We start from the raw sequence: 20,000 nt of genomic DNA on the forward strand, positions 1-20,000 counted from the left end.
GAAACATGGATTATAAAGTAGATGTGAAGCTAATATGAAGGAAGGAAGGAAGGAAGGAAGGAAGGAAGGAAGGAAGGAAGGAAGGAAGGAAACATGGATTATAAAGTAGATGTGAAGCTAATATGAAGGAAGGAAGGAAGGAAGGAAGGAAGGAAGGAAGGAAGGAAGGAAGGAAGGAAACATGGATTATAAAGTAGATGTGAAGCTAATATGAAGCTTCAGAGTCTGAATGAGTCAAATCTTCATCTTCTATGTTTCAACGTTACACTGTTTTTACTAGAAAGTCTTTAGTTACTATACTTCCTCCACAGAGACACACAGATATACTATATATACTATGTACCACAGCTCAACAGGAAACAGTAAGAGGAGATATGATGGTATAAACTCAGATATGAGTTGCTATGACTGTGACTGTCGTACCGAGGCTCCCCCTGCTGGTGGAGCTGCTCTCCTGCAGCAGAGCGCCGCTGCTCTTCGACCGGATGTTCCTCCATGACGGGCCTGATGAGGAGGAGGAGGAGGATGAAGGCTTCTTTGCAGCTCCCTCCCTGCAGACAGAAAACAGCTCCAGTTAAAACCTTTACTGTTGAACCTTCAACACAGATCTGTTAGTGATGATTAAACACAGTCACATGGTTCTGTACGTCAGCCTCACAGGAAGAAGTTAAAGGTTAAAGTTGGTCTGATATGTGCTGATATCTGGGCAGCATTTAAAGTATATTTGATCCTTCTTCTTAATTCAACATTAATATATGGGTCAATGATGTAACCCTGCGTCCAATTGGTGTAACCAGTATGAAAATGGGAACTAAAAATAATCCACTTTTACAACACAACACTGTTTTTAACACATTTTACATCATTGTAAAAACTTCTCAGTATTAACTTTAAAATATAGATGTAGAAACACTCCAAACATTTTCTTTTCATTTACATGTTTTAAATGAAGTCATTATTAGTATAAGTCCACTTAAACACACTGTAGCTGATCACATATTTAATATCTATCATTCTTTTGTGATTACACCATTTGACATTTTCAGGAGCATTCAGTCTGACTTTTGGTATAAAATGGTGCAAATGTCATTTAAATGATATAAAACCAACAAAAATACTAAATGTAAATCTTTTATTAATATATTAATTATATTGAAGTGGGTGTAACCTCCATGATGTCTTGCTGCGGAGATGCTGAGTTCAGTCTGAATTTATCTGCTGCTGTTTTAACCTGATGCTGCTTTTAAAACTAGTTTAACTGATTTATGAATTCATCCTCTTACCAACATTTATTGTTACTGACTCTCGTACGTTAACTGTCATGTGTGTTTTGGTTATTAAGTTAGTTATAATTATTTATAATGATTAAATTCAGAGAGAAGTTTTACTGTTTCAGCGCCCATCGTTACATATCTCTGTAACAAATGGTTTTAAGATATCATTGCAAACAAAAAGTATGGGTTTTTTTAAAGATTTTTTCGGCATAGATGCCTTCATTCAACAGTAGACAGACAGGAAACGTTAATCGCGATTAGATTAATGCAATCCATAACGCTCCTCTAGCTGTAGCGCTATGCTTTGAAGTGGCCTCCTGCAGTAAACCTACCGCGCTGATGGAAAGTAAGAGAGCTACTGGACTTTTGAACGGCTTGTTTAACTTTAAAACACTTCCAGACGCTTCAGTTGACAAGTCAAAAGTAAAATGCAACCTGTGTCAAACGGAGTTTAACTACCACCGGAGTACGTGGAGTTTGAGTTAGCACCTCCACGCTAAACACCCAGGTGCAGCCAAGCCAGCCTCAGCTCCACCAAAGGACCATTTTGGAGTGTGGGAGTCGCAGCAGAGCCGTGATTGATTCCCAGTTAAGACACTCTGGTAAGAAATGCTTTACATTATGGGCTTAAAACTGCCTTCAAATGGAAAATAACAGGATTTTAAACATGCAATTCAAAACGCCATTAATCGTGATTAACTATGGAAATTCTGCGATTAATCGCAATTAAATAATTAATCGTTTGACAGCCCTAGTTTATATTCTTTATGTGTAAAATCATCGGGTGATGTATCGATACCAGATTTATTTTACTCCTTAATATCAGGATCAGTTTGACCCTGATAATAACGAGGTGTGTTTCTGTGGTGCGTTCAGGGTCAGCGTCAATAAATCAGAGCAAAAACATTTTATAACTGTGATGTCACTGCAGGTATTGATCCTCTCTGCCAGCCGATCAATCAGTGATCGAATCAGTGACGATCAATATCAGTGTTCTGAGCTGACCTGTCGTTGTGGTTCAGGTCCAGGCTGACGGGGCTGCTGCTGTTCCTCTCGCTGCTCTCGTAGCCGCTCTCCATCCTCTGGATCAGCCTGGGAGGAGGAGGAGGAGGAGGAGGCAGGTCCGCTACTCCTGCTCTGACTCCTCCTCCTGCTCTGTGGGCGGCCGAGGATGAGGACGAGGGGAGAGTCCAGGAGGAGCCGGGTCTGACCGGCGGCGCCTCCTGCTGGGCCGAGAGGGAGGAGGCGCCCGCTCCCCCCGAGGCTCCTCCGTCGTCGGGCAGGGAGGCGTCGAGGGGGCTGTAACCCGCCTGCCTGCGCCGCGTGAAGATGCTGTCGATGTTCAGCACCTCCCTCCGAGGCCTCCACGCCGGCCGGCACCTCCCCCCCGCGCCTCCTGAGGAGCTGGATTTAGACTCGCTGCTGGTGCTCTCGGCCTCCCAGTCCTGAGGTTTACTGGAGGAGGAGGAGGAGGTGGTGGTGGTGGCTGCGGTGGAGGTGGAGGAGGCTGGGTGGTGGTGGTTGTTAGAGGAGGAGGAGGAGGAGGAGGTGATTTCAGAGGAGAGGACTGCAGCCGGTAAAGAGGAGGAGGAGGAGGAGGAGAGGGAGCGGCTGTGGATGATGTTGCTCATCGTCTCTTTGAAGTCACGCAGGCGGCTGGTGGAGGAGAAGGAGGAGGAGGAGGAGGAGGAAGGTTTGGGGAGGTGACGAGGAACCTGCTGCTCCTTTAACGTTTCTCCTGTGAGGAGGGAGGGAGGAGGAGGAGGAGGAGGAGGAGGAAAGGAGGAGAGGGGAGGAGAAGGACGAGGAGGAGGAAGATTTACATAGAGGTATAAAAGAGTCAAACGATGAGAGACGTTGAGGAGCAGGAGCAGGAGGAGGAGGAGCAAGAGGAGGAGGAGGAGGAAGAGGAGGAGAGGGGCAGAGAAGGAGGAGGAAGATTTACACAGAGGTAAAAAAGAGTCAAACGATGAGAGACGTTGAGGAGCAGGAGGAGGAGGAGGAGGAGAAGAAGGAGGAGGATGAGGAGGAGGAGGAGGAGGAGGGAGCAAGAGGAGGAGGAGGAGGAAGAGAAGAGGAGGAGGAGGAGAAGGGAGAAGGGAAGAGGAGGAGGAGGAGGAGAAAGAGAGATTAAATGAAAGCAGTGAAGCAGATGATGAAGAATCAATGAATGTTTGTGATCTATAACTTTACTTTTATTCTGAAAGGTTTTAAAAAAAATGACTCCAGAGTTTTCCAGATTCAAAGAAACAGATTTTACTTTGAAGGTAAAAAAGTTTCTGAGCTTTAAAATAATGTTTTTATATGATGGTCTGATCCATTTTACACCTGTTAATAATTAGCTCATAATAAAAGATAAACCAGCTGTGAATGAGTGGATGTACACGTGTGATAAAATGTGTTCAGATTATATTTCAGGTCTAAATGAGAAACATGGAGGATCTGACGAGGACTCTTAAACCTCACTTTTTATGGATCTGAAATAGAGCTGGGCAATTAATCGAAAAATAATCGAAACCGACATTTAGAAACTCTAATCGACTTAGTCTTGCTCATGTCAATTAATGGTGGTGTTCACTGTTGCCATGACAACGAAGGTTGCATATCTAGGAAGGAATTTGGAAAGGAAAGAAGGAAGAGTCTGTTAAAAGTTCAATTAATGGTGATTTTGATTTTTGCCATAATCGCCCAGCTCTGATCTGAAAGCTGTAATATATAAATATATAACTATATATATGCAAATGTGCAAATTTAACCTTAAAAATGTGCATTTAAACATGTTGTATTATTCATTATATTGTATAAAATATTCTCCTGGATCATTAAACAGTGATAAAGTCTTTTTATCCATCAGATTAATAAAAGGTGTTAAAGTGACTGAATGAATGTGAATGAGTGTAGAGATGAGTTATGAGTCAGAGTATGAGCAGAAAGGGTTCAATATTAAAACTGTAAAAGTAGGTAAGTAACATTATTATTATTATAATTTAAATAAAATCAAACCAGACGGAGAACCTTTACACAAATACACACTTTGAGTTTTCATCTTTATTTTAAATTAGACCCTAACCCACATCACATTTATAAAAGTCTGACTTGAGTTTAATAAACTGCATTTTTATATATATATAAAATATATTTGTGCTTTTATTTTGAAGGAGTAAAGTAAAGTCAACTCAGTAAATATTTTCGTCTCTTTTTTTTTTTCACTTCTTCCTAAAAAACGTTTCTTAATATATTAGTAAAGATAATATTGGCTGTAATGCCAGGCTGTGATTGGCCCCCTGATTGCCCCCCCCCCCTCCCCCCGCCCCCCCCCCCGACCCCCCGCCTACCCTCGCTGTGGTAACCGGCCGACGAGGCTTCGTTGTCGGGTTTAGATCGTCGGGGGCGACTAGAGCTCCGCCTCTTATCTCTGGCCCCGCCTCCCCTCCTCAGAGACTGGTGCTGCTCCGCGTCCGTCACGTGGCCTTAGCGACGGAAACCACGGCAACCGACGGGTGTTTTTTTTTTAACGGCACGGCGCGTTGCGTTGCGGTTGCCATGCAACACAACGACAAATAGGACAGAAGAAGAAGAAGAAGAAGAAGAAGAGCGGTAGATTGTGATTGACTGCTTTTAAACTCAAGGAGAGAGCGAATGAAAATGAAACAGGTGTGATATGACAGCTGTGATTGGTTAACGACATGAATCGAGCCCTGTGATTGGCTGTTGACCCACCTACGGTATCCAGGCTGCAGAGCGAGGCGTGCAGCGGTCGGTCGGGGGGGTCGATGCAGATGACGGTTCCCTGGGAGTCGGAGGAGTAGTGACTGGCCAGGGACTCATGGTGGGAGTGGGAGGGCTGTCGGTACGAGTAGCTCTCCGTCGACGAATCAGTGCGAGTGTCGCTGGAGATGGACGGCTCGCGGCCTGGAGGAGGAGGAGAGGAGGAGTGGGGGGGGGGGGGGGGGGGAGGAGGAGAGGAGGAGTAGGGGGGGAGGAAGGAGGAGGAGGAGGGGAGGAGGAGGAGAGGAGGAGGAGGGAGGAGTAGAAGGATGAGGATGAGGGAGGGAGAAAGGAGGGGGGATAAGGGGGGAGTGGGAGGAGGGTAGGGAAGGGAGTAATAGAAGGGAGGGAGGAGTAGAAAGGAGAAGCAGTAGGGAGGAGGAGGAGGAGGAGAGAGGGAAGAGGGAAGAGGGGGAGTAAAAGGGAGAGGGAGAGGTAGAAGAAGGAGTAGAAGGGAGGAGGGAGGAGTAGGAGGGAAAAGTGGGAGGAGGGTAGGAAAGGGAGTAATAGAAGGGAGGGAGGAGTAGAAAGGAGAAGCAGTAGGGAGGAGGAGGAGGAGGAGAGAGGGAAGAGGAGGAGGGAGGAGTAGAAGGGAGAAGGAGGAGTAGAAGAAAGGAGAAGGGAGGAGTGGGAGGAGGGTAAGGAAAAGAGTAATAGAAGGGAGGGAGGAGTAGAAAGGAGAAGCAGTAGGGAGGAGGAGGAGGAGGAGAGAGGGAAGAGGAGGAGGGAGGAGTAAAAGAGAGAAGGAGAGGTAGAAGAAAGGAGAAGGGAGGAGTGGGAGGAGGAGGTGAGTCTGGATGTACATGTGCTCATATACACTCACACACACACACATCAGGGTTATTATAGTTTTTAGTTTAATAAGTGATGAAGTACTTTTATTTTGAAGGAGTAGTTTTAGTATTTCTGTCGTTGCAGTAGATTGACGTAGACGAACGAAAATTGGTACACATATATATCCTGTAATGACGCACACAAAAGTCTCTTGGACCCAAACCCTAACTCAAACAGGAAGTCGGCCATTTTTATTTGAATTTTCTTTTCTTTTTTTCCCGCCATTTTCGCAATTTCCACGCATCGTACTTTGACGAACTCATACAGATTTAAGCCGACCGACTCAGGATCATCCTAAACCATTGGAGATGAGAAGTTATCAAAATGTTTTTCCTCTGTTATACCTGGTTGCCGTGGCGATGCGGGAAATTTTTCGATGTTTTGCAATAAAACAGAAAGTGCTGGCCAAATACCGCCACTGCACCCGTTAGAAAATGTAGCCCCTCCCTCCAGATTGACGTAGATTAACAAAATTTTGTACACATGTGTATCCTGTAAAGACGCACAAAAAAGTCTCTTGGAACCATATCCTCACTCCAACAGGAAGTCGGCCATTTTGATTTAAATTTTCAATGTAGGCGCTGTTTATTGCCATTGCCATGTACTTTAATGAATCAGATTTAATCCAACCAACTTCATATTCACTCTGTCATCTTATGATTTTAATGATGCGTCGTGTCATCGCTGCTTGCAGCTTTAATTTTAGTTAGTCTTACTTTGTTCATTTTAGTTTTTATTCAATTTTAGTTTTTTACAAAAATCTATTTCAGAAAAAAATGTTAGTAACCAAATTATTTTTTCACTGCTAGTTTTAGTTTTTATGAACTATAATAACCCTGACCCCCACACACACACACATTATATATCACAGGCTGCTTTAAAGAACTACAAACTAGCTCTAGAAACTACAGCAGCCTGTTTTTTCCTGTCAGTCTACAAGCACCGCCCGGTCTGGTTTAGTTACCTGAACGTTTGCTGCTGTGCTACTACTACGACTCCTAGCTGTGTTGTAGTTACCCGAGTCTTCGCTGTCGTAGCCGGCCTTGTTGAGGTGGTGGAGGTCGAGTCGGGGGGGCAGGTCCTGTGCTGACACCGGCGTGCCCCGGGGGTCGGCGTACAGCAGCAGCAGAGGCTGGTAGTGACCTTTAATGCAGCGGGAAACCACGTCCTTCCACTTGGGGCCGATCTGCAGGAGAAAGAGAGAGAGGAGAGAAAACAGGAAAAGAAGATGACTCAAAAACATTCAGATTTGGTGCTGCCATCTGGTTAGGAATCTAAACTTTCCACCAGCCGCTGGAGGACTTCCTGTTCACCTCGAAAACGCCGCTCGGCAGGTGAAACGGTGACGGAGGCAGAAATATTCGTCTCTTCCTGTTTCTCAGTCTGTCAGTTTGTCCTCATGTGAAACAGAAACACTCCGACCCTGCCTCCATTTTCTGAGCGTCCATCTCCACCTCCAGCTCTGCTCACATCTAACGGTGGGACGTCCCCCCCCAAAAAAAATCCAAAACAGCCAACCGCAATGCGTGTGTGTGTGTATGTGTGTGTGTGTTTGTGTGTGTGTATGTGTGTGTGTGTGTGTGTGTGTGAAAAACTGTGTGTCAGACAGAAAGAAAGAGATAGAATGAAAGTCTGCAGAGTGAGCAAAAGTGTCGACTGTGCTGTGGTGGGATGTGTGTGTGTGTGTGTGTGTGTGTGTGTGTGTGTGTGTGTGTGTGTGTGTGTGTGTGTGTGTGTGTGTGTGTGTGTGTTCTGACCACACCCTCAGTTCTGTCCAGCTGGACTGATAAACAATAGAGGGATATCCTTGTTTTCACAACCAGCATAGACAGAGGGAGAGAGAGAGAGAGAGGGAGAGAGAGGGAGAGAGATAGAGAGAGAGAGAGAAGAGGGGGGGGTGAGGGAGGGAGGGAATGAAATCTCTCATTCCAGCAGCTTTATTAAAATATAACTGTGACAGATAAGAGAGGGGAAAAAAATAGAGAGACGGAAAAAGTGAATAAAGTAGCAGAGGAAAAAGAGGGTGAGGCAGGAAAGGGTTAGAAGAGAAGAGAGATAGAGCAACAAGAGGAAAGAGGAAGGAGGGATGACAGAGGTGTGAAGGATGGACAGGAAGAGAAACAGATCTCGACTACAAACATGAGCTCATTTCCTCCTTTTCCTCGACTCCACCTCAACAGACACAAACAACACTTTTTTTTTTATTCCACGGGTTCATCCAAAAAGCTGCCGCCTACATTACCCACAATGCACCTCAATCACAGAGCAGGCTATAACTATCTGCAGGGATGATGACGAAAGCACAAAAATAATCCAAAGCACATTAAATATTTGGTGTTTTGTCTCATTAATCTGCCTGGTTGTCTTCTTTTATACATAACTTTATTTATGTAGCTTTAGCTGAAGGGTTTTAACTCTTTTCAGCCAATCAGAAGCCTCCATGTCTTGAGGCTGAGGTACCTTTAAGTGCTTCTGACTGACTCTCATTCAAAAAGCTTCAACTTCTCTCTATAAAAATAATGTCTGCCTGTTGTTCTGATTTGTATTTTGCACTTTTAGCCAAGAGGTTTTAATCTCAATGCAACTTCCTGGTTATAAAAAAGAAAACCAGTCAAATAAAGAGAACCTACGCAGCCTACTGACCCACAATAGAAGCACAAACATGAAGGAAAATCACCGAATCATCTAAATTTGAGTTTACTTGTGTGCTGCTACTACAGTAATTACGGTAGTTTAAAGGCTCAGATTTGATTGGCTTGCTGTAATTACTGAACTGGTTGCTCAGATTAGCTGCTCTGTGCTTCTGAAACGCTCCCAGTGAGGTCAGTTAGTTTAATGTCTATTGTCTGTGGAGGTTTGGGGGTTTGGGGGGTTTGGGGGGTTTGGGTTCAAGGTAACAGGGCGTAAAGGGTAACATCCTGCCCTCCTTATCTGGAAGCTCCTGACTCCAAATGGAAAAGATGGCGTTGACCATAAGATGCAACTCTGGACTTCAAACTGGCTTTATCGTCTAGGAGTGGTGAACAATGGATACAGCATAGTAGGCATGGGCCGGTTACCGGTTCCAAGGTTTACCACGGTATGAAAAAGTACCACCGTTCCTGTGGTATGATACAGTCTACGGTGTGTGTGTGTGTGTGTGTGTGTGTGTTGTGTGTGTTAGTGTAGTATGATACAGTCTGTGGGTACGAGCAGGGTTTTTTAATGTGACGTCTGGTCAGAGAGAGAGTGGAGGTCCTGGTCGTGTGCAGCTGCAGCGTGAAGTACAACCCCTCCCGTACTCCGGTTGCTGTTTACAAGCAGGTAGCTCTGCAGGCTGTATGACGGCTCACGGAGGCGAGCCCCCCCCAAACCTATAGACATTTTTACCTAAGGTTATCATACCGTCAGAATCTCATACCGGCCCGTGCCTACAGCATACTATCACGATATTCTGTGTGGTGATATAGTATCGATCATTTATTATATAAATTGAAAAAGAAAATTAAAGTTTTTTGTACTAGAATAATAAAATCAGTTGCTTTCTCTAGTTTGTTTTCTGGTGAAATCAGCAGAGGAAGTTTTTGGGGACATAATTTACAGTTGTGAAAAAGGTAATGAATTATAATATATTGCAGCATATCGCAATACATTTAAAATAACAAGAATATCGTATCTTGGAACCTCTGATGATTCCCACCGCTAATATCGTCCCATTCAACCCGTCCACTGTAGTAGTAGTCCACAGAGTATAAAAACAAAAGTTACGGTAAATAGACCTTAGTACTTATACAGAACTTCTAGTATTTTAACCACCTGAGCAATTTGAGGATCAGTATCTTTCCCAAGGACACATTGACATGACTGGAAGAGCCAGGAATCGAACCGCCGATCTTCTTTTTAGTGGACGACCCACTCCACCCGCTCCACCTCCTGAGCCGCAGCTAACCCAACATAACATTAACACAACTGATTTGGTTGTTACCTCCTTCACGTGTGCGTCGTCAAAGTACATCCATCGTCTGATCTTCGTCTGGAAGAAGAAGGTGGAGTAATGTTTCCCGTAGTAACACACCATGCCGACCAGGTAGAGCTCCGACTGACGGGCCTTCTCCTCCGTCACCCGGTAAAACAACTGCAGGGAGGAGGAGAAGAAGAAGAAGAAGGAGGAGGAGGAGGAGGAGGAGGAGGAGGAGGAGGAGGAGGAGAAGAAGAAGAAGAAGGAGAAAAAGGAGGAGGAGAAGAAGAAGAAGAAGAAGAAGAAGAAGAAGAAGAAGAAGAAGAAGAAGAAGAAGAAGAAGAAGGAGAAAAAGGAGGAGGAGGAGGAGAAGAAGAAGGAAAGAAGAAGAAGAAGGAGGAGGAGAAGGAGGAGGAGAAGAAGAAGGAGAAAAAGGAGAAGGAGGAGGAGGAGAAGAAGGAGAAAAAGGAGAAGGAGAAGGACAAGAAGGAGAAGAAGAAGAACAAGAAGAAGATGAAGAAGGAGAAGAAGAAGGAGGAGGAGGAGGAGGAGGAGAAGAAGAAGAAGAAGAAGGAGAAGAAGACGAAGGAGAAGAAGAAGGACAAGAAGAAGGAGAAGAAGAAGAAGGACAAGAAGAAGGACAAGAAGAAGGAGAAGAAGAAGAAGGACAAGAAGAAGGACAAGAAGAAGAAGAAGAAGAAGAAGAAGAAGAAGAAGCAGAAGAAGGAGAAGAAGAAGAAGAAGAAGCAGAAGAAGGAGAAGAAGAAGAAGAAGAAGCAGAAGAAGAAGAAGAAGCAGAAGAAGAACAAGAAGAAGAAGAAGAAGAAGAAGAAGAAGAAGAAGAAGAAGAAGAAGAAGCAGAAGAAGAAGAAGAAGAAGAAGAAGAAGCAGAAGAAGAAGAAGAAGAAGAAGAAGAAGAAGAAGAAGAAGAAGAAGAAGAAGTTAGTGGAGCAGGGGAACAATCAGCAGAAGTCAGATGTTGTGTCTCTGTGGTTTCTAACGGTGTGAATCTTACATCCCCGAGACGCAGGCAGGTTCCCAGAGTATGTATGACGTCCTCCGCGAGGTCCGAGTGGTCCGAGTCCCAAACCAGACCGATGGTGATGATCTCTGGACTGTTGAGGAGGACACGAGCCATCCGGAGCTGCTGACCGCACTGACTCTGAGGAACAGTTTTAAATTAGATTATCAGTAATTTACGAGACTGTGTTTGTGTTTGTGAAGATAACTCAGATTTTAAAGAAGTCTCACAGGACAGCTGCGGAGGTCTCCCATGCTGGCGTTTCGGAGCAGCTCGCCAAACATGCCGGGAGTCGCCTTTTCTCTGGTCTCCAACATCTTCACCGCCTGGTTACTGAGGAAGACGAGGAGGAAGCATCACTGTCAGACTCTGTGACTCTTATGTAATCACAGTTATCATAGTTGAGATGTTGCATTTAACTAGCTGCTTTAACGAATGAAGAACAACACGGACACATCATCAGTTTATAAGTTGATATGTTGAACCTCCCGTTGATGATGTCAATAATTACTTGCGGGGTTCCTCGTTATCAGGATAGACGTCTTTATCGTGATTGGTATCGTCATAGAGATAGATATCGTTATCAGGAAAGGTATCGTTATGGGGATGATATCGTTATCGGGATGATATCGTTATCGAGATAGATATCGTTACCCGGATAGATATCGTTAAATGGACTGTACTTATATAGCGCCTTTCTAGTCTTTATGACCACTCAAAGCGCTTTACATGACAAGTCATATCACCCTTTCACACACATTCATACACTGATGGCAGGGGCTACCATGCAGGGTGCCAACCTGCTCATCAGAGGAGTCTAACCATTCACACACATTCATACACCGTTGGCACAGCAACGGGAGCAATTTGGGGTTAAGTGTCTTGCCCAAGGACACATCGACATGTGGACTGGAGGAGCCGGGAATCGAACCACCAATCTTCCAAATGGAGGACGACCGCTCCACCTCCTGCCCACAACCGCCCAGCCGTTATCGGGATAGGTATCGTTATCGGGATAGATATTGTTATGGGGATAGATATCGTAATATTTATAGATATCGTTATGGTAATAGATATCGTTAGGGGGATAGGTATCGTTATGGTGATAGATATCGTAATATTTATAGATATCGTTATGGTAATAGATATCGTTACGTGATAGATATCGTTACGTGATAGATATCGTAATATTTATAGATATTGTCATATTTATAGGTATCGTCAAAGGTATCGTTATATTTAGATATCATTATATATTTATAGATATCGTTATCAGGATGATATTCTGCTAACATCGCTCCGTGCTAGCGTCACTCACCACAGCGAGGTGGTGGAGATGTAGTGAACCATCTGAATGAAAGGCAGCGGATCTGATGAAGCTCCACAGCTGCTGCAAACACACTGACACACAAAGAAACACGGTTAACACCACAAATATTATATATAGGAACAAAACTCCTGCAACATGTCTGATGATAGGAGAACATAAAATACAATACTACACTGCAACATGCATCAACAAACCAAAACATCTTTACGTTAAACGAGTATAAATCAGATCATAGTAATAGTAGTATAATAATAGTAAGAGTTCAACAAGAATTGGGAAACGGGAGGAAGGAGGGAGGGAGAAAAGGGAGGAGGGAAGGAAGGAAGGAGGGAGGGAGGGAGGGAGGAAGGAGGGAGGAAGAAAAGGAAGGACGGAAGAAAAGAAGGAAGGAGGGAAAGAAGGATGGGAGGGAGGAGGAAGGGAGGAAGGAAGGAAAGGAAGGACCAGCACTTATGACAGAACATTTGGCGGTTTCGGTTATCGTGGCTTTTTCAAATCGCAGTGAACCTTGAACACGGTTATTATCCCATGCCTAGAACACACACACACACACACACACCTTAACACACACACACACACACACCTGTTCAAAGAGCGTCATGGCGAACTTCTGGTGCGGGATGCAGTGTCTCGCTGTGCAGATGTCTTCTTTAGTCTCGTCTGAGATGTGGAAGTGAATCCTCATCAGGATGTTTTCCTAAAGACAAAAATCATTAAACTCAACCAGCAGGAGTCTGAGTGTGTGTGTGTGTGTCTGTGTGTATATGTGTGTGTGTCTGAGTGTGTGTGTAAGTGTGTGTGTGTGTGTATATATGTGTGTGTGTGTGTGTGTGTGTGTATATGTGTGTGTGTCTGAGTGTGTGTGTAAGTGTGTGTGTGTGTGTATATATGTGTGTGTGTGTAAGTGTGTATATGTGTGTGTGTATATGTGTGTGTGTGTGTGTGTATATGTGTGTGTCTCTTACGAAGCACTCTGCAGCATCGTCCATGATGCCCAGCTGGAATCGCTGCTCGTCCTGGAAGGTTTTAGCGAGCGCGCTGCGGAGAGCGTCTGACGGTAAAACCTTCTCACTGCTGTACTGAACTGAGCGAAGATGCTCTGAGGAGGAAACACACACACACCTTAACACACACACTAACACACACACACAGAGGTCACACACACACTAACACACACACAGAGGTCACATACACACACACAGACACACACTCACAGAGAGAGAGACACACACACACACAAAGGTGACACACACACTTTAACACACACTCTCTCTCACACACGCACCTTAACACACACACACACACACACACACACACACACACACACACACACACACACACACACACACACACACACTAAGGCTGCTCAATTAATCGAAAATGTTTTCAAACGATCTCAAAACTAATAAAATTGTGGAGAAACTATTTTTTGTCATTTTCCTGCATAAAGCCGAGCATGCGTATTTCCCAGCATGCATCACTGTAGCTCCCGTATTTTAGACTCATCTCCCTCCACTCTCCTGTTTGGTCTTTTCTCCCGTAATTTACAGCCCCAACTTTGTTTGTTAATAAAAATAAGAAGAAGAGCACAATAACAAAGGTTTTATTTTGAAAAGCTTAGACAGGAAGTGGCTGCAACTCTGTTAGTTTGACAGGAGATGAAACACATGGCTAAATGTTTTAACTGTAAATAAAAGTGCAGAGTTTGCAGCCTGCGTCAGACGATGCTGAGTTTACCGACTGATTATTATAAACCAGGAAGTGATGTGTGAACTGTCGTCATGGTAACCAGCTCAGCTCGAATGGACAATTAAATGCAGCATGTTTCTAAAGTAGTAATCGAGCAGCTCTAAGATCCAAGAGCAGTCACACACACACACACACACACACACACACACACACAGACAGAGCGATCACACACACACACACACACACACAGACAGAGCGATCACACACACACACACACACACACACACACACACACACACACACACAGACTCACCTTCAGAGCGCAGAAGATGCAGGAGTCCTCCATACACTTATGAGTAGTCAGCTGACGGAAACTACGACGGAAAATATCGAGATGCCACAAAACCTGAAAGAGGGAGAGAGAGAGAGAGAGAGAGAGAGAGAGAGAGAGAGAGAGAGAGAGAGGAGAGAGAGAGACAGAGAGAGAGAGAGAGAGAGAGAGACATAGAGAGAGAGAGAGAGAGGGAGAGAGGGAGAGAGAGAGAGAGAGAGAGAGAGAGAGAGAGAGAGAGAGAGAGAGAGAGACAGAGACAGAGAGAGTTAGTCTAAACAAGTTGAACATGAAGGATCCATCTCTGATGTCCAACAGTAAATCACCTTTTTACTACGAGCAGGAAATACAAATGTTCCTTAAACTTCATTTAACTGTCTGCAAAAATTCAGTTCGGAAAATTTCAGTCTGGGAAAATTGAGTCCAACAGAAGTAAAGTAATGAGCTGTTTCTCTGCTGGAGGTCCGGAGATGAACGCAGAGAACCGAGTCGCTCCTTAAACATCAGAGACTCTGACATCAGCAGAGCCCTCAGCCAATCAGAGAGCAGGACTGTGTTTAGTGACCTGAGGACGCTGTCAGGTGGAGACGAAGACGAGCGAAGACGAGTGATGAAGAGTGATGAAGACGAGTGAAGAAGACGAGTGATGAAGAGCGATGAAGACGAGCGATGAAGAGTGATGAAGAACAAGGCAGTTTTATTTATACAGCGCATTTCATACACAACGGCAACTCAATGTGCTTTACATAAAACAGAAACATTAAAACATAATAATAATAATAATTTTATTTTGTAGAGCGCCTTTCATGAAACCCCGGGTCGCTCCACAAGAACAACAAACACACATTTAGCAAAAGCCTGCAGGACCAGGAGAGATTTCCAGAGTTCAGAGTTGGTGCTAGACAAATGTTAGGAGGGAGCAAGGTCCACACTGAAGGCCCTGCTCCCAATGGTTTGCCTTCTGGTGCGGGGGGGTGGGGGGTGGGGGGTGGGAGGGGTTGGGGTGGAACAGGAGGCCCAAGTCGTGTGTGGTGGGAGGGGTTGGGGGGGGACAGGAGGCCCAAGTCGTGTGGGGTGGGAGGGGTTGGGGGGGGCAGGAGGCCCAAGTCGTGTGGGGTGGGAGGGGTTGGGGGGGGGCAGGAGGCCCAAGTCGTGTGGGATGGGAGGGGTTGGGGGGGGGGGCAGGAGGCCCAAGTCGTGTGGGATGGGGGGGGTTGGGGGGGGACAGGAGGCCCAAGTCGTGTGGGATGGGAGGGGTTGAGGGGGGACAAGAGGCCCAAGTCGTGTGGGATGGGAGGGGTTGGGGGGGGGGGCAGGAGGCCCAAGTCGTGTGGGATGGGAGGGGTTGGGGGGGGGGACAGGAGGCCCAAGTCATGTGGGGTGGGAGGGGTTGGGGGGGGACAGGAGGCCCAAGTCGTGTGGGATGGGAGGGGTTGGGGGGGGACAGGAGGCCAAAGTCGTGTGGGGTGGGAGGGGTTGGGGGGGGACAGGAGGCCCAAGTCGTGTGGGATGGGAGGGGTTGGGGGGGGGGGCAGGAGGCCCAAGTCGTGTGGGATGGGAGGGGTTGGGGGGGGGGACAGGAGGCCCAAGTCGTGTGGGATGGGAGGGGTTGGGGGCGGACAAGAGGCCCAAGTCGTGTGGGATGGGAGGGGTTGGGGGGGGGGGGGCAGGAGGCCCAAGTTGTGTGGGATGGGAGGGGTTGGGGGGGGGGCAGGAGGCTCAAGTCGTGTGGGGTGGGAGGGGTTGGGGGGGGGACAGGAGGCCCAAGTCGTGTGTGGATGGGAGGGGTTGGGGGGGGACAGGAGGCCCAAGTCGTGTGGGATGGGAGGGGTTGGGGGGGGGACAGGAGGCCCAAGTCGTGTGGGATGGAGGGGACAGGAGGCCCAAGTCGTGTGGGGTGGGAGGGGTTGGGGGGGGACAGGAGGCCCAAGTCGTGTGAGGTGGGAGGGGTTGGGGGGGACAGGAGGCTCAAGTCGGCGGAGTGCAGGTCCCGTGAAGGGTGGTAAACATGGAGAAGGTCCGTTAGGTATTGTTATTATGTATTTTATCTTAACATACCTCACTCAGCAGGGCAACATAAAGTCTGAAGAAACATGTCAAAGAATGATTGGTATAGTCCAGAATAACTTGAGGTGCCTCACAAAGGATATCACACTCTGCTCAAACTGTCTACTGAAGATATTTGACCCACTCTGTGACTGTATAAGACTCCTGTGGTCTGGAGTGAATCTTTGTCAGTGTCTCAGGCATGCAGACTTGAACCGAGCTCGTATTAAAACATGTATTAAGACAGAACTTCTGATTTGATTCATCTTTGCTGTCTATCTACACAGTTTCCGAATAACAGGTACTGGGGTGCAACGGCATGAAGAGATGTATAGGTGAGGAGAAGAAGTTTAAAAGTGATGCAGAAGTTAACAGGAAGCCAGTGCAGTTGGCTCTTTTCATGTTTATTTGACTTTCTTTACATTTTTTTTTTTTTTTTTTAAAGATTTTGTTGGCATAGACGCCTTTATTCATCAGTAGACTGACAGGAAACATGGGAGTGAGGGGGGGGGGGGTGACATGCAGCAAAGGACCTCCGATCGGGATTCGAACCGCGGTCGGCTGCGTATACGGCATGCGCTCTAACCACTCGACCACCTGCACGCCTTTCTTTACATTTTTATCTTATTTTATTTCCTCTTTCCGCCTGTTTCTTTTGTCTTTTAATCTCTTTTTTTAACCTAGTTTTAGTCCCTTAGCTCTCATTAAACTTTTATTTTACTTTACTCTCATTTGTCAATTATTTTTATTTATTTATTTTTTATCTTCTCATCTTTTGCAGCATTGATTTAAATTCAGTCTGTTTCTTCTTCTTCTCTTTGTCTTATTAAGCTGCTGACGCTCCGCTGCCCCACACTGAGCAGCGAGCCTGAACGCACCGTGTGGATTTAAGCGACTGTGACGGCAGCAGGACGTTTCATAACCGGATCAGAAACCATCAGCAGCTTCACATCACAGCATCGCTCCACATGTTCATGGCAGCAGGTCACATGACCCCGAAACACGCAGCAGCAGCATCACGCACGTGAGGCGTTCAGGGTCCAGGTAAAAAACACGGAGACCTTTACGTAACTCTTCCTGAGACTCCGGGAGGCAGGAATCCAGACGCTCAGGAATGTTTCATCACTTCAGACTCACTGCTTCTGTTTTTCACTCGTCTGAAGTCTCATCTCTGGATGTTTGTGACGTTTCTATAAATAAAATGATCAGCTGTCTGCAGCTCGAACCTGTCGATGCTCACATGGGAAAGAAGCAGTGAGACTTATTTCTATCAAACTGTTAACCCTCCTGTTGTCCTCAGGTCAAGGAAGGAAGGAAGGAAGGGAGGAAGGAAGGAAGGAAAGAAAGGAGTAAGGAGGGAGGGAGAGAGGAAAGTATGAAGGAAGGAAGGAAGGAAGGAAGGAAGGGAAAGGAGGGAGGGATGGAGGAATGGTGGAAGGAAGGAAGGAGGGAGGGAGAGAAGAAAGTATGAAGGAAGGAAGGAAGCAAGGAAGAAAGGAAGGAAGGAAGGGAAAGGAGGGAGGGAGGAAAGGTGGAAGGAAGGAAGGAAGGAAGGGAGGAAAGAACGACAGAAGGAAGGAAGGAAGGAGGGAAAGGAGGAACAGTACTAAGTTAATTTATTTATTTATTTTAATTAATACTAAGAAGTGCACAATAACAAAGGTTTTATTTTGAAAGCTCAGACAGGAAGCCGCTGCAGCTGCGTTAGTTTGACAGAAGCTGAAACACAGTGAAATGTTTTAAGTGTAAATAAAAGTGAACGTGTTTTGTTGTAATTACAAATAGTACTGAATCTGAGACAAAACATAAAGAATAACTAATTAATTAATAATGATGATGATGATGATGATGATGATGATGATGATGATGAAGAATACAGACTCATAAACACATTTACATATAAAGATGAATAATATAAAGTTTGTCTTCATGGTTTGTGACGACGGAGACGACTCTGTCCAGTCAGCACTTTGGGTGTGTTTGTTTTCTCCTTCCTGCCCAACACCCCCCCCCCGACACACACACACACACACTGCCCCCCCCCTACACACACACACACACTCACACACACACTCACACACACACACACACACACACTGCCCCCCCACTGCGTCCAATATGTCGCTGCAGGATGAAGCAGCAGGTCAGTCAGCTGATCAAAATGTTTACTGATGATCAGCTTCTACTGAGTCTGAGTTACTAACATATTATTATTATTATATTATATATAATATTATTATATAATATTATTATTATATATTATATATTATATTATATTATTATATCTACTGAGAGGAAACTAGACTTTATGAAGTATCAGTGTTTTTCTCAGATTCCCTCATAGTGTTTCCTGATGAGCTGTGGTCCGCAGCAAGACAGCATGGAGGTTACGCCCACTTCAATATAATCAATATATTAATAAAAGATTTACATTTAGTATTTTTGTTGGTTTTATATCATTTAAATGACATTTGCACCATGTTTTACCAAAAGTAAGCCTGAATGCTATGTATACACACACCATATACACTATATATACTATATATACACCATATATAGTATATATAGTATATATACTATGGGTTTTTTTTACATCTGTGGGTTCATTACATCCTCTGAACTCTATCTGACCCGAAAACACTCAGAACTAAAGAATGTTGTATATCTGTCGGGTGACTCGGACAGAGAGGAAGAGGAGGAAGAGGAGGAAGAGGAGGAAGATGAAGGTGAGCGTGAGCGGCAGGATGAAGGCTTCAGCTGCTCGTTACTTCGATGTTCTTCTTCTTCACTTTAGTCTTCATCACATGTCAGAGTGTGTGAGCTTCCTGTCGTCGCCTTCAGGCTGCTCATCATTTCCTGTTTGACGCTACGCAGCAGAGACGGACCAGCTGCAAGGGCTTCTGGGTAACGTTCACGCTATGACGAGCTCACACACCTGTCAGCACACACGGGCCAATCAGAGCACGGCTGAGCGACCATGTGACCGACTTTGATCTGTGCTCACTTTCTCTGAGTTTATACACGAGGTTTAGTTCCTTCCTTCCTCCCTCCCTCCCTCCCTTCCAAAGTTTTTATGGTTACACCACTTAGACATTTTTGCCATATCCTCTCATATATTCTCCTTCCTTCCTTCCTTCCTTCCTTCTTACCTTCCTTTCTTCCTTCCCTCCATCTGTCCTTCCGTCCTTCCCTCCCTCCATCTCTCCTTCCTTCCTTCCCTCCATCAGTCCTTCCTTCCTTCCCTCTATCTGTCCGTCCTTCCTTCCCTCCATGTGTCTGTCCTTCCTTCCTTTCTTTCTTCCTTCCCTCCATCTTTTCTTTTCATTTTAACGTCTCACAGATGAAAAAGTTCATTTAATGATTAAATCTAACGAGCAGTTTGCTGACTCAGCTGTTGTTGAGGATGAGGGAAACCACACCTGCCGTTACCATGGTAACCACTGGTGTTACCACAACGACCAGCACTGAAATCTGAAGGATTATGGCAGACGTGTGTGTGTGTGTATATATGTTTTTGTGTGTGTGTATATGTGTGTGTGTGTGTGTGTGTGTGTGTGTGGTCACTTCAGCAGCTTTTAAAAGCTTCCGTGTTAATGAGTCAGCCGTCAGTAATTACTGCTGTCAGACGTCCATCCTTCACACCGTCTCACCTCTAATCGCTGAGGCAGACACACACACACACACACACACACACACACACACACACACACACACACACACACACACACACACAGTCAGTTGATGAGTCATGAGTGTAATGATGAGTGTGC

The 20,000-nt window shown here is 45.5% G+C and overlaps 1 protein-coding gene across 1 annotated transcript in view; it reads right to left on the minus strand.

Annotated features, from left to right (window-relative positions):
• LOC128373239 (inactive ubiquitin carboxyl-terminal hydrolase 54-like) overlaps positions 1-20,000 on the minus strand; it is a 33,892-nt gene that overhangs the window by 13,203 nt on the left and 689 nt on the right. The window contains 12 exon segments of the mRNA XM_053333532.1: positions 439-551; positions 2,280-3,012; positions 4,610-4,747; positions 4,974-5,186; positions 6,894-7,062; positions 9,841-9,990; positions 10,829-10,975; positions 11,065-11,167; positions 12,153-12,235; positions 12,748-12,861; positions 13,130-13,248; positions 14,151-14,259. Of these exon segments, the coding sequence (XP_053189507.1) occupies positions 439-551; positions 2,280-3,012; positions 4,610-4,747; positions 4,974-5,186; positions 6,894-7,062; positions 9,841-9,990; positions 10,829-10,975; positions 11,065-11,167; positions 12,153-12,235; positions 12,748-12,861; positions 13,130-13,248; positions 14,151-14,259 (2,191 nt within the window).

The sequence above is a fragment of the Scomber japonicus genome, chromosome 14, assembly GCF_027409825.1.
Source record: "Scomber japonicus isolate fScoJap1 chromosome 14, fScoJap1.pri, whole genome shotgun sequence".
Classification (NCBI taxonomy): domain Eukaryota; kingdom Metazoa; phylum Chordata; class Actinopteri; order Scombriformes; family Scombridae; genus Scomber; species Scomber japonicus.